At 37.6% G+C, this 15,512-nt stretch overlaps 1 protein-coding gene across 2 annotated transcripts in view; it reads left to right on the top strand.

Moving 5' to 3' along the window:
- The first annotated feature begins 1,235 nt into the window (after positions 1–1,235).
- The window catches only part of BBS7 (Bardet-Biedl syndrome 7), a 46,470-nt gene continuing 32,193 nt past the window's right edge, over positions 1,236–15,512 (top strand). Inside the window, exons 1-8 of one of the 2 annotated variants that reach the window (XM_004386847.2) lie at positions 1,236–1,395; positions 3,113–3,178; positions 7,429–7,491; positions 9,052–9,227; positions 11,410–11,596; positions 12,808–12,880; positions 13,327–13,443; positions 15,052–15,182. In XM_004386847.2, the coding sequence (XP_004386904.1) occupies positions 1,360–1,395; positions 3,113–3,178; positions 7,429–7,491; positions 9,052–9,227; positions 11,410–11,596; positions 12,808–12,880; positions 13,327–13,443; positions 15,052–15,182 (849 nt within the window). In that variant the 5' untranslated portion in view covers positions 1,236–1,359. The other variant, XM_023741140.1, reaches the window with a different exon arrangement.

The following is a 15,512-nucleotide window of genomic DNA, read 5'->3' as shown; positions in this document are numbered from 1 at the left end:
GTAAAACTTGTTAAGTCTCAACTCTTGAGTACATGCCTTTTTTTTAATATTCTGTGTGATAACATGGAAAGTATGCATAAAGCACTTCTGCTGAATACCGAAGTACATTGATTGTCTCTAGGAAATGCACTTGTGTGATTATTTGAGTTGCTAGCTGAACTCTGCTTTTTTCATGGAACACTATTTTTATTTCAAAGCACAACTGACAAACAAACTAAGATTATTTGGACTTGTTATTTAGCATACATTTTCTCATTAATTCAAGAAGGGACCTATCAGCTCAAGGAAAACAATTGACATTTGTTGTCAATGCTTGAAATTGAGTTTTCAAGTACAAATTAGAATTTTGGAAAATTTGTATCTACCATATGAATTTGATAGCTTTCCAAAGAGGTTTGTGGTGATTTTAACAAATGGGATTTTTTGATTTTTGATATTGTATCATAAAAGCCAGATTCCATGTTGCAATTAACCTTTCAAAAACTACCACTTACTGAGTTTGGGCCAAATTTTCTCCATATGCTTCAACAAAAATAACAAATAGCAATAGATAGAATGCAGAAGCAGATCTGGGACTTCTGCTGTCTACTATTAAGGAAAACAGTCAATAGATTTGCAAGCAATGCACTCTTTTTTAAAAATTCATTTTGGAAACTATATTTTGCATTAAAATGTAATCTATGCAGTGGGTTTCTTTTTAATGAAATAAAAAAATTTCAGTTCTAATTTCTAATACAGTAAATATCAGTATAACTCACGGGAACAAAAACTCTTTGGGGTCCTGAATAGTTTTAAGAGTTTCGGAAAAGAGGCCTGAGGCCAAAAGTTTAAGAACTGCTGTTGTAAGCTAACGTTTATAACAGTGGAGCCTAATTCTTCCCTTTCCACTGACACAGTGAAATAGGTTAGAATCTACCCAGGCCTCACACCTGAGCTCCACACAGCAGGAGAAAGACTCTGAGGGAAAAAAAAGCAAGCACAGCCGGGGGAGGGGGAAACGCTGGAGCCAAGACAGCGTCTCTTGTCTCCTTGGAAACCGCCGTTCCTTGGTCTCCTGGACCTTGTCCTGAGTTCCTCCCTGCCTCTGATTGGAGCAGGCTAAGGTAGAGGGCGGGCCGTCGGTAAGGGGGCGGGGCGTATTTTCGTCTGGGGGCCACCCGCGTGAACGTTCTGACGTCAAGCCAGACGCCGCCGCCCCAACGTCCCGCCCGAGCATCCCCACCGAGGCTGCGGTATCTGTGGTTGCCCTTTGGAGAGGGGCGCGGGCTGCCTGCTTCGCGGGGCCCGAGGCCCAGGGGCCCGCAGCGCCTGTCCTTCGAGTTCTGGCCGAGCGCTGCCCGGTGCGTCAGTGCAGCCGTCATGGATCTGAATTTAAACCGAGCAGATTATTTACAGGTAAATCCGAGGGAGGGGGGCGAGCGCCGCGCAGGGTTCGCCCCGCGCCGTGAGAGGATTCGTTCTTCCGTAGACGTCTGTCGGGGTCTCCGGGTGCGGGCGCGAAGGAGCCCGGCCGGGTACCGCTCTCCCGGCGACCCCTCTCGCGGGGAACGGACAGGTCCGGCTCGTGTGTGACGATCCGGCGGGACTTGGAAAGAAGTGACACACGCCCCCGCGGAACTGGCGCCCGCTGAGGGTGCTCTGAAATATCCTGACGCTGCCGGGTCCCCGGATTTCGCTTTAGGGCCCTCCTCCTTCCCGGCTGCAGCTACGTGTGTGCCTGAAGCTCCCGAATCTCCATCTTTACCCGGTACCTTCCCCGACTGCCAGACCCTTGTTCCTAACTTTGAGCTGGACCGCGCCAGCCAGATCATAATAAAAGCAGTGGCAGCCCATTAGTGAGCACGTAGTGTATTCAGGAGTTTTACATAAACATTTAATCCTCATAAAAATTCCGCAAAGTGGATAATCTTACAGATGAGGATCCTGGGGCTTAGAGACGGTAAGCAGTTTGCTTAATACTAACAATGATGGGGAGTCGCTATTTGAAACAGTCTTGGATTCTACAGTTTTTCTTTCTCTTACACCGCATTGTCTCTCAGAATTTCTTTCATCCCCCTCAAAGAAATAGGTCTAAAACTGAATTCCTTCTTTCTCTCTCTTTCCCATCTCGTCAGTTTCCAGTCATTCTATTTAGATTAATAGTACAGATGTTTGCCGAGTCACTTTGCCTCAAGCTAGAAGTTTGGGAGTTATGCTAGCTACTCCCATGTTAGTATCTTCCACATCCAACTGGCCACCATAGCTTGCTGCTTTTATCTTCTAAGTATTTCTTCAGTCTGTCCCATTTCCTCCATGTGCATTACCCCAGTTCAGATTCTCATCTTCTCTTACTTGAATAATTGAAATAGCCTCCTCTTGGGCTCCTGGCCTGTAGTTTCGCCTCCCTTCGGTCCATTCTTCACAGTACTTGCTAGATTGATGTTCCAAAAATACAAATCTGAAGAGATTATTACCTTAAATGTTAACACCACACCCCTGGAATTACAGAATAAAACCATAGCTCTATATTACATGCAAGTTCTTTCATAAATCTTTTTTTCTCCAACTTCTCTCCCATTAGTCCTGTCCTTCTCGTCTAACTGTGTACCACTAGTGACAGTTCCCTGCTGAACAAGCCATGCTGTTTTCATCCTATCTACCTATGTAAAATAACCTTTACCATCAGATTGAATGTTTTCATGTCATCAGCACGCGTGGTACTTTAGTAAAATTTTTCTGTGTTTCATTTTTAATGAAACTAATCTGTTTCCAAAGATTTTTCATCACTTTACAAAAACTCTTTAACAAGTAGTATGAAATTATAAAAGAAGGCTTCTAGAAGTATTTTTTTGTGAAGCACCTTATCAGTAATGTCACATAATTATTTTTGGCTTGACAACTTTCTGGATAAATTTTACTGTTTTTGGTTGATTCCCATATTCTCACTTCTGTGACATATTTCATTGGAATATAAGTTTATCATTGATAATAATAGTTATATCACTAATTAATTGCAGTAACAAAATAAGACTCACTGTGATATGAAATTGCCGATTCTTTTCATCTGTGATGTAATAACTTCAAATTACAACGTGTAAGAAAACATTTACCAAGTGCTGGTGTGTTTTCTTAGGTGGGAGTGACCGCTCAGAAGACTATGAAGCTACTTCCTGCCTCAAGACCTAGAGCTACACAAAAGGTACTGTGTAGATACTGCTGACAGAGGGAGGTTTATATTTCTTTCATCGTTGTTAAGTTACTGTCTTAAAAATGCTAATACTAAATCGGAACTGAAACAGGTTGGAATACTAAGGGACTTTACAAACAATAATTTTCTTGCACGTTATAATTATTATGTGTAATTAGTAAATCATGCAAGCAAACCACTTAAAAACCATATTCCCCTTTTTTCTGGTAATACTTTACTCTGTGTGTACCTGTGTGTATCAGATTGTTTCTGTGGAAACCAAACCTGTTGCCATCGAGTTGGTTCTGACTTATAGTGACCCTGTAGGACAGAGTAGAACTGCCCTGTAAGGTTTGCAGAGAGCGCCTGGTGGATTCAAACGGCCGACCTTTTGGTTAGCAGCCGTCGCTCTTAACCACTGCGCCACCAGGCTTTCCATATATGGAAAAGGAAATGTAAAACACAATAGGATATAGAGAAAATGATTTCTTTAACCTTTCTCATACTTTTAAGAGGAATTGAGATTTTAATTGAATAATTAAGTACACACATTTGTATTTAACTAACAGTATTAATTATTCTTATAGAAGTACTTATCCTGTGATTTCCACAAGACAATTACAGTTTCTTAGTATGGAACCCTTAAGGTACAGTGGTTAAGAGCTCGGCTGCTAACCAAAAGGTCAGCAGTTCAAATCCACGAACTGCTCCTTGGAAACCTTGTGGGGCAGTTCTACTCTGTCCTATAGGGTTGCTATGAGTCGGAATTGACTCCATGGCAGTGGGTTTGGGTTTTTTGGGGGGTTTTAGTAGGCTAATAGCTTCCAAATAAGTACAGTATTTATTTATCAAGATATATCAACAGGTTTCTGATTGTCATTTATTGTATTCAGCCTGTTAGATCAGTGATTTGCAAACATTTTGGTCTCAGGATTCCTTTACACTCTTAAATTACTGATGATCTCAAAGAACTTGTTTATGTCGGTTATATCTGTTAATACTTATATATAAAATTAAAACAGAAATGTTTAAAATATTATTTTATTTGAAAATAATAAATCCATTGCATGTTTATGTAATCATTTTTGTGTAAAGAAGGTGTTTCCCAAAACGTAAAAAGAATTTAGCAGGAAGAGTAGCATTACTTTATATTTTTGCAAATGTCTTTAATGCCTGGTATAAGCAAAAACAGCTGAATTCTCATATCTTTTTTCTGTATTCAATCTGTTATGTTGTTTTGGTTGAAGTATTTGAAGAAAATCTGGCTTATGCAGATACATAGTTAAAAAAAGGGAGCAGTATTTAAATAACTTTTCCAGGTAATTGTGGCTCTTCTTATTTGTTACAACACCTAGACTTGACAGGCAGTAGTTTCTTAAAGTTTAGGGACAGTGTGGAATCTGAAACCACGTTGATGAACTTTTCAAACTCTGTTACATTAAGATCCATTTGTCTGTCTTGCACTTCGGATCTTTTACTCAGGCATGATTTTATTGCATCCTGCAATGGTGATTTGAGATTATTGGTTCATTGAGTTATGTTGACGCACATCATTATGCTGTTGTTGAGTCGATTCCGACTATAGCAACCCTATATGATAGAGCAGAACTGCCCCATAGAGTTTGCAAGGCTGTAATCTTTACGGAAGCAAACTACCACATCTTTCTCCTGCAGAACCGCCGATGAGTTCGAACTGCTGACCTTTTGGTTAGCAGCCGAGCGATTAACCAGTGTGCCACCAGGGCTCCTTACTGATCTCATCAGAAAAGTCATTAAGTATTGGGAAGCTGCCAGGCTCACAGTGGCAGATACAAATCTTCCAAAATACTGAGTTTCACTTGAAATCTCCAATTTTATCTATAACAACGAATACTGTCAGTTTTTTCCTTTGAAGTGACAGGCTCACTTTCTTCAGTTTCAAGAAAATGCTAAATATTCAAGTGTAAATAACTATAGCTGTTAGTTGTTCTTTCAGGTTAAAATGATGTTTCTTGAAAAAAGTAGGTAGTTCAGCTCATAACTTAATTACACAGAGCTTTTCCTTGAGACTGTTCTGGTGTGCAGCAGAAGTGCTTTATGCATATTTCCTGTTTCATCATACTAAGTATCAAAAAGACAAGTACTCTTGGGTTGAGGTTTAATAAAATTAATATTTTTTACTGCTTCGTCAAGGGTATTCTTATGTGAAACTGGCATTTTTTTTACTCTCAGGTGGTGATGAAAAATGCAGTGACCACTGGTATAGTTTGGTGTCATGGTTTTCTTACCAGTCATTGGCGATTTTTTACCCACCATTGCTTTTGCAAAGGAGCCCTGGTGACACCATGGTTAGGCACTCAGCTGCTGATCAAAAGTCTGGCAGTTCTAACCTACCAGCTGCTCCGCGGGAGAAAGATGTAGTGGTCTACTCCATAAAGATTACAGCCTTGGAAACCTTATGGGGTAGTGCTACCCCGTCCTATCGAGTTGCCATGAGTAGGAATTGACTCGATGGCAATGGGTTTGGTTTTTTCAGTTTATTGCTTTTGTACCGTCAGTGCAAGTATCAACCCAGTGAAAAAACAAAGACTTAATATTATTTAAAAATAGTTTTGACCTTGCAGATCCCCTAAAAGAGTCTTGGTGACCCCTACGGGCGCAGGGACTACCCTTTGAGAGTCCCTGTAATAGAATATAGTTTTACAAATTATTGGAGTAGTTTATTGTCAAAAATTCAAAACCTTAACTAATATAGATTTTCATCTCAAAATAAACCTCTACCAATACCAAAGGCCCCCTGAGAATATGTGTATAATTATTTGTGAATGTATATTGTTCTGGGAAGAGAGTCTAGAGCTTCTTCAGATACTCAGAGGGGCTTGTGATACCTCCAGAAAGTTAAGAATCAGTGGTCTAAGAACATGTCCTGTGAAATAATCAATTTTTTGATACTTGAGACTTGTTTTATGTCCTAATGCATGGTCGATTTTCTAATGTTCCTGTGTGCTTAAAGAGAACATTTATACTATAATTCTTGGGGAGGGTGTTCATACACACACATACACAGACACACATATATAAGTACACATATATACATACATGCATATATATTAGATCAAAGGTAATTGTTTTTCTAATGTATATCCTTTTGTCTACTTATCAGTTTCTAAAAAAAAAAAAAAGTGTTGATATGTACCTTTATATTTCTGTAGGGTCGCCATGAGAAATAAATATAGAGGTACATATTCCAAAAAAAAAAAAAAAAACCCAAACCCATTGCCATTGAGTCGATTCTTACTCATAGCGCCCTATAGGACAGAATAGAACTGCCCCATAGGGTTTCCAAGGAGTGGCTGGTGGATTTGAACTGCCGACCTTTTGCTTAGCAGCCAGGCTCTTAACCACTGCACCATCAGGACTCCAATTCATTTTCAGAAATTGATAATCAAGTAGACAAAAGATGAGGATATAGATTAGAAAAACAATTACCGTTGATCTAATATATATGCACATATGTATATATGTGTACACACATATGTGTGTCGGTGTGTTAACACCCACACCAAGAATTATAAATGTTCTTTTCAAGCACACAGGAACATTAGACAATTGATCATATATTAGGACGTACAACAAGTTTCAAATATAAAAAAAAAAAAATTTGGTATTTCACAGGACGTGCTCTTAGGCCATTGATTTCTAAACTTTTCTGGAGGGATCACAAACCCCTTTGAGTATTTGATGAAAGCTACGAGTCGGAATTGATTTGATGGCAATAGGTTTTGGATTTTTTATATTTATTTCAAAATAATGATTGGCCACATATTAATTGCTGAAGTCAGGTGATGGATACATTGGAATTCATTATAATAACTTCTCCACTTTTGAATATTTGAAAGTTTTCATTAAAAAGATTTTTAAAAATTATCAAATATGTCAGCCATAACCTTATTTGATAATCTGTTTTGAAAGTCATCTTAGGATGTTCTTATGCTCCAGTTAAGAAAAAAGAATGACCCCCTTGCAATTTCTATCCATGTTCTTTTGTTCTGTTTATATTGAGGAACAGAATATATGGTCAGAGTGTTCATAAGGACTGTCTTCTCTTTTGTTCCTTTCTTCTAATTCTTTGGAGGATTTCTTTTTGGGGGAAGGGGATCTTTCCTAGATTATCCGGTCTCTACTTTTAAAGTCTTAGTTTATGTATGGACAGTTTTACTTTCTCCGTATACAATTAATAGGGCACAATATGAGTAATTTTAGATCTTGTCAATCTATTACAGGTGGTTATTGGAGATCAAGATGGGGTAGTTATGTGTTTTGGAGTGAAGAAAGGAGAAGCAGTGGTAAGTATAGGTTTTTTTCAGGGAGAAAAAAACTTTTCTGAAGGAGGAATGCACTACTTGTTGAATAATCTTAGGTTAAAAATTTCCTAAAATATATGCAGTGGAAAGTAGGTCTTCAGGGAAGAGTTGTATGAGGCAGCATGCAGCACAGAAGTCGTGTAGCCAGTCAGAAAATACCTTTGGCAGCCCGTAGCGGTGTATTAGTTTTCTATGCTATGTAACAAATGACCTCAAACTTCGAGGTTTAAAAGAACACACATTTATTATCTCACAGTTTCAGTGGGCCAGGAGTCCAGGCACTCATTAGGTCTGTCCTCTGATCAAGGTCTCACATGCTGCAGTGTCCGTGTTGGCTGGGCTACATTCATTTCTGGAGCGTGAGGGCCTGTTCCAAGCTTCTGTGGTTGACAGAATTCACTTCCTTTCCGTTTTAGGACTGATGTCCCTGTTTTCTTGCTGTCTGTCAGCAGGGGCTCTCTTAGCTCCCTGAGCCCCCCTGCAATACCCTGCCATATAGCCTTTTTACAGGCCCTCTCCCAGCACGGTGACTTATTTCTTCGAAGGCAGCAGGAAAATCTCTCTCTCTAGTCTGCTAAAATGGAGTTGTATATAACGTAATCATTGAAGTGACTGTCCTGCCATTTGCCACATAATGTAACCTAATCAAGGACGTGACTATCCCATCATATTCACAGATCATAATATACAAAGGGGTCTGAGATGTGAACTCTGATATTAATTGTACATAATATGAACATTACAAAAAGATGAAGAACTGGAAACTACCCGAACCCAACGTGTCCAGCCTTAACATTGACTCACATCCTTCCAAATATTTTAGTCTCTGTGTATAAAGTCATTGGTGTAGAGGAAGCAAGAGGAAGAGATAGAAACTGGTGCTAATATTAAAATGTAAAATAACCAAGAAGAAATTGATGGTGAGAATGCTCTTTCCAATTAAATAGAGAGATGATTATAGGTATTAAGTTATATATTTACATTTTACATAAATTCAATGGTCTTTTATTTATCCTACTAAAATTTATAAAAATTGTAAAGAAGCCAGGAAAGATTAGTTTTAAAAAGATGATTGAAGTTATATTAAAAAAAATGTACATTGGACCTATTAAAAAAATTGCTAATTAGGCTTTCCTGTAGATAGGAGTATTATTTAAACCAGTGCTTCTCAAACTTTAATGTGTATTGAAACCACCTGGGGAATCTGCCAAAATGTAGCTTCTCATTCAGCAGGTTTGGAGTGAGGTCTGAGATTCTGCATTTTTAATAAGCTAAGTGATACCTGTGCTGCTGCTTAGTGACCCCTACTTTGAGTTGCAAGGGTTTAGAATTTAATGATATCATTGAAATATGTGTAAGAACAAATATTCCAAAGGTTGAAGATATTTAGCAAAAACAAAACATTCACTAAAAAGTGTTTCCACATAATGGAACTATAACATTTTGTAAGTTTAAAATCATAGCATTTTTTATGGTAAAAGGAAATGCTTACAGTAAAACAATTTGTGTACCTAATAATTGTTTCCCTAATTATTTTTGCAGACAGTCTTTAAGACTTTACCAGGGCAGAAGATCGCAAGGCTGGAGCTAGGAGGGGTTCTTAACACGCCTCAGGAGAAAATTTTTATTGCTGCAGGATCTGAGATTAGAGGCTTCACAAAGAGAGGAAAACAGTTCCTCTCTTTTGAAACAAACCTCACTGAAAGCATTAAAGCTATGTATGTTTATTGTTTTCCTTTTATTTTTACATATCGATTTACAATATTTTGGATAGATGTAAAGGGGACCTGGTGGTGCAGTGGTTAAGTGCTGGGCTGCTAACAGAAAGGTGGGCGGTTCGAACCCACCAGCTGCCCTGCAGGAGAAAGATGTGGCAGTCTGCTTCTGTACAAATTACAGCCTTGTAAACCCTGTGAGGCAGTTCTGCTCTGTCGTATAGGGTTGCTATTAGTTGAATCGACTCGAAGGCAACAGGTTTGGGATAAATGTGGAACATTTGATGAAGTATCTTAAAAGGTTTTCTGGGAAATACAACTAAAGGTACTTTAAGGAGCCCGGGTGGTGCAGTGGTTAGAGCGCTCAGCTGCTAACTAAACGGTGGACGGTTTGAACCCATCAGCCGCTCCATGGGAGAAAGATGTGACAGTCTGCTTCCGTAAAGATTACAGCCTTGGAAACCCTATGGGGCAGTTCTACTCTGTCCTGTAAGTCGCTATGAGTTGGAATTGACTCAATGGCAACAGGTTTAAAGGTACTTTATTAATCTGAAATTATATTTGAAATCAATCCAAAATTGATTGGTTGTTGAAATGTTATTTTCTTTTTAAGACCTTTATAATGTTTTTACATTCATTTTTGACTTCTTGGTTCAGTTATTGTTCATGATCAAAGCAAAGAGGAAAAAGTGAAAGAAACCTCCAGATTTAAGTTCCTTTTCCTCAGCTGTCTCTGGTTGTTCTCTGGTGTTCTCAGCCAGCATCATTTTGTTAAAAGGCTGGCCCTCAATGTTCATGACTACTAACAGGGTATAATTTCAGGTGAGCCCTAAGTGAAAAATAATTCCCTCAAAAGCCTCCTGATATGTGTGAAAATTGGCAATTAAAATTTTAGTGTTTGAATCATGGAGGGATAGACAAGGCTTTAAAGTTGATTTAATCCACTGTTTCTCAAACCTGTTAATTGTGAGAATCCCTTGGGAAGCTTAAACAACCAACCAACCAAAAATAGATTCCTTGCCCCTACCTCCTACCTGCTATATCAGAATAACCAAGAGTGGGTTAAAAAAAACTTCATCATTTGACTCTGATGCAGCCTGGTTGTAAACGCAATCAGACCTAAGTTGGGGAACTACTGATTTAGTCCAGAGTTCTGTATAATGCACAGCTAGGCAAACATCTGCAGAGTGACATGGATGAGCTGTAAAACTTTGGCTTGATGAAATTAGATAAGAGTATAACAATAGCAAGTGGAAATAATTTCACTGGTTCAACAGGAAAGTAACACTTGAAATGCTTTTGTAGATAGATTTGGCCAGTGATGACTATGAAATACTAAAAGCAAGGTTGGTTTTAGATTTTAAGCTGTAATATACCTATTATTAGTAATACTCATTAGTTTCTTAAGTGTTTTTACTGGGATGGCAGAGGTGGGATGGAAAGGTGTTTTACTCAATTTTTGAATGTTTACTATTTGAATCCCCACAATTATAAGATTGCAAAGACTATAACATGAAAACATTCAATAACATTTTTAAAGACCTTCCTTGGAGGTGGAGAAGTTGGTGAAGCCTTCAAATAAAATGGCTCTCTTTGTGATCATGTGGTGACAGCAATCTAGCAGTGAAAGATTTATTACACTAGTATGTGATTGTGCCCCAGTTTCCCCCAAATGGAAGCTTGATTCAGTCTAAGGATTAGAACTTTGCTGTGATCATTGCCTAAATTTTGTTAAATTTGAAATGAACTTATTTTTATTTCCATTTTTCAGGATGAAGCTCTAATCAGACCTTTTTTTTTTTTTTTTGCTGTTAATCGTTTAAAATAGATTCACTTCAAATAGCCTTTCTCAGGCAATTTAGGTTGGTAGTAACAAAGGTAGCTCTAGAACTAAACTACCTGAGTTAAAGTTCACTCCAGTACTTGCTAGTTTTGTGCCTAGGCAAGTTACTTTAAGCTTTTCTGAACTCAATTTTTATTGAGGCGCCTACGGCCTTAGGGTGCCTCATTTTCACCTAGAAATTAAGTGGGTGAAATGAAAAAAAATTCTGTTCTCTAAGTTTGTGATAAATGAGAGTAAACTTTGTACATAAACTTTTGTTTCGTCTCTGAAAAAAATTCAGGAGGATAGCTCTGTTTATTTTAAATATATGACTATCTTAAATTGCTATTTTAATGTTTTCAGGCACATATCCGGCTCAGACCTCTTCCTCAGTGCAAGTTATATCTATAACCATTATTGTGACTGCAAAGACCAACATTATTACCTTTCTGGGGACAAAATCAATGATATCATCTGTCTTCCAGTGGAAAGAGTATCTCGTATCACACCAGTTTTGGCCTGCCAGGACAGAGTGCTCAGAGTTTTACAGGTTGCTGTCATTTGCGTTTTCATAATTTGGGTAAATGAATATTGATGAACAATGTGTACTTGAGATAAACTATTTTAGTGATTAATACTACTTTAATTGCCGTACATAAAATTGTATCTGGAAATTTAAAAAATTGATAAATTGATTTTTTTGCTTTTTGTACTTGAGGCAAGTGTGTTGCAATCTTTGGCCAGGTTTTGGAGAGGCATATACAGAAGAAAAAAGATACTTTTTTTCCCATTCACATTTCTGAACTAGTACTACCTGAATGGAATACGTACTTTCTCTCCAGAGATCCTCCCCAGTCCAGCTTTTCTTCTTTTGTCTGCTTCCTCTACCACCCCCCTCCCCCAATCAAATTAAAAGAGGAAATTGGTTTGGGGAGAGGGTCTTAGGCTTTAACAAGGAATAGCTGAGATCAGGATTATAAAAACTTGAATTTAGTGTTCTTGACAGTATGTGGAACAGAGTAGGCACTCAGTAAGTATTTGTTGGATAAATAAGTGAGCTATAGAAGAGAAGAGAACAATCATTTTGGTATCCTTATATTTCTGTTAAAAACCATGATTGGCTAAAGCAACCGGTTAAGGTTATTTTCATTAGAAATAATAATAATCACTACCACCTCTTCTTGAGAGTGACTTCTAATGCACACACATATAGACACACTACAGAACCATTAAAATAGCATTTAAGTGTAAATAACATGTAACAGGTGGATTAATTGAATCAGAAACTTAGGTAATTGCTGCAGTTGAACAAAAAGTTTAGCTATGAGTTCCGTGTCACCACAGGCTATCTCCATCTTTGGAATTTCCTACCTGTAATGTAAGTTACAGGAGACTTGGTGGGGCAGTGGTTGGTGAAGTGCTCCGCTGCTAACTGAAAGGCTGTTCTAGTAAAGATCACAGCCCAGAAAACCCTACGGAGCAGTTCTGCTCCGTCACATAGGGTCGCTGTGAATTGAAATTGACTTGACGGCACGTAACAACAATGCAGTAATGTAAGTTAATATTCACAACCTAATTTCCCAGTAGTTTTATTTTGGATGTTATTAAGAGTACCTTATTAGAATATAGATAATTATCTATGTTTTCAGGCACGTATTTGGCTCAGACCTCTTTCTTAGTGCAAGTTATATCTGTAACCATTATTGTGACTGTAATAAAATGGTACTCTGTTTCAGTTTTAAAATACTTGTTCTCCCTCAGGGATCTGACCTCATGTATGAAGTTGAAGTTCCTGGACCTCCTACTGTCTTAGCACTACACAATGGAAATGGCGGTAATTGGGGTTTCATTTTTTACAGTCACATAAGGGAGTGCTTTATGTTATTTAAGTCTGGATATTTTAGATTTTTAATAACCTAACTACATGTTTATAAAAAACATTAAGTGAAAAATGGAAAACTGTAGAAAGAAAATGAATTGGAACTGTGAGAATTATCTTCTGGTATCTTGCCAGTAACTAATAGTAATGGGTTATTGAACTTCAATTTTCAGTTTCTTCATCTTAAAATTAGATTATGGGGAAGGGTCTTGTCTCTTGTGGCTGTAAACTTCTGTGAATATGTAGCCATCCTCCCAAATTTCATTTTCTATCTTTTTATCATACGAAAATAAAATGAAATTTTTACATGAAAGTCAGTGTATATGAAAATATTTTAATTTTAAAAAGTCATTATGAGTATGTGGAATAAATATAATATGTTGACTTTAATTATCTCTTAGGTGACTCTGGAGAAGACCTTTTGTTTGGAACATCAGATGGAAAACTTGGGCTTATTCAGATCACTACATCCAGTCCCATACAGAAGTGGGAAATTCGAAATGAGAAAAAGAGGGGAGGTATGTTTTCGATGTGGTTCAGATTCGGAAGTGTCAGTGACTATTGAGTAAAATATTCCAGATTATATAATTAATACTTTTTTATTTATATGATATAGCAGACTTTAGCAATTCACAGAGCCTCTTCAGATTTACCTAATGTGTATTTATTTATCAGGTTTGTCATACTATTAGCATAATTATTTAGCTTGGGATAGATAGGCTTTTATGGGCTAATGTCCATCTATGACATCATGCTATGCTAAAATCCATTTTTAATTGGCTAAGGTAGGGAATTAATTATAATCTGGGAGTATTTGGAATGAAGCAAGGAAGAAGTGCAGTGGATGAAGGAACATTCCTGTTTTCTAAGGAATTTATTCCTGACATGGTAAGTGGTTGAGATGGCTGTATGTACTTGATCTGTATTCATATAGTCATTCATTTCTTCAACAAATGCTTACTGGGGGAGACAGAATAAATAAGTCAGCTCCAGCTAGTCATCTAAAGAAAATATAACGGCAATGTGTTAGAGAGTGATGGTGGAAGGAGGAGGCGACTTTAGGTGGTCAAGGAAGGCCTCTTAGAAAAGGTGAAATTTGAGCTGAGATCCGAATAGTAAGAAAAGAAGTTAGCAGTGTAAAGATTTGGGAAAAAGAATGTCTCAGGAACAGAAAAAAATAAGTGCAAAGGACTTAAGGCAAAAGTAAACATGACTTATTTGAGGGACAGTAGGAATTAAGAACAGCAACAAGGATGGCCAGTGTGGCTAAATGCATTAGCATGGCATTGTGATGAAGTTGGAGAAATAGGGTAAGACTAAATTGTATAGGTCCTTGTAAGCCTAAGCAAAGAGTTTGAATTTCAGTCTAAGTGCAGTGGGAAGTCACTGGAGAATTGTAAGTGGGAGTGTAACATGACCCAATTTAGTAACAACAAAGCAAAGCACCAAGGAGAATGAATTTTGACAAGAATGGGTCAAAGATGGAAGTATGGAGCCCAGTTAGGGAATTATTGTTGTAGTTATTATAGTTTATCCTGGTCTACACTAGAGATACTGGTAACCCGGACTAGGCTAATGGTAGCTGGAAATGGGAGGAAGTAGACAGTTTCAGTATATATTTTGGAGGTAGCGCTAATAGGATTTACTAATGGATTTGATATGGGAAATGAGAGAAAGAGAGGACTCAAACATGAAGCCTAGATTTCATCCTGCCCACCTGGGGGGTACCATCTACTGAGACAGAGGAAAACTGGGGAAGGAGCAGTGTTGAGGGGGTGCTGGGAAAGAGGGGAATGAAGAGTTGTTTGGGTCATGGAAAGTTTAAGATGCCAGATAGATATCTAAGAGAAGATGGATGCTGCAAAGGTATTTGAATATATGAGTCTGGAGCTCTGGAGAGAGGCCAGAGCTGGAGATGTAAACTTGGGGGCCATATAGATTATATTTAAAGGCTTTGACATGGATAAATAGGGATGGAGAGGAGAAGGGCATCTGTTATGCTCAAAAGTTTTTTTTTCCCATTTTTATTTGATATATACATTTTTTTTTCATTTTTACTTGGTATGTGCTTGATATATACTTGACTATTAGTTTTTCTAATAACTTACCACTTTTATTTTTTAAAGGTATTTTGTGTGTTGACAGCTTTGACATCGTGAGTGATGGGGTTAAAGATTTACTTGTTGGGAGAGATGATGGAATGGTGGAAGTGTATAGTTTTGATAATACAAATGAACCTGTTCTACGATTTGATCAGGTAAATTCATTCTGAAAAGACTATATATGCTTTAATCATCAAGTAATTATGGAGATGTCTATAGTTTGGATTTCATTAAATGAAAATATATTAACATCTTGTGTCTGGTTTAAAATAATTGCTATTTTGATGTTATCAGCATCTTCTCTGTTGTATCATAGACTACTCTGGTGTTTGGATAATACACTGTTGCCTTCAAGCTGAGTAATATGTTTCTAAATACTATATATTTCTAAAGTATTAAATATTTTGCTTTCGTTTTTGTAATGCATAATAGACTTACATTACAGGAGTAACGTTTATATGTTTGGATAACATAAATGAGACTGT

The sequence above is a fragment of the Trichechus manatus genome, unplaced genomic scaffold, assembly GCF_000243295.1.
Source record: "Trichechus manatus latirostris isolate Lorelei unplaced genomic scaffold, TriManLat1.0 scaffold00174, whole genome shotgun sequence".
Classification (NCBI taxonomy): Eukaryota; Metazoa; Chordata; class Mammalia; order Sirenia; family Trichechidae; genus Trichechus; species Trichechus manatus.
Note: the sequence above shows the minus strand (reverse complement) of the source record. Positions and strands in the feature narration are given on the sequence as shown.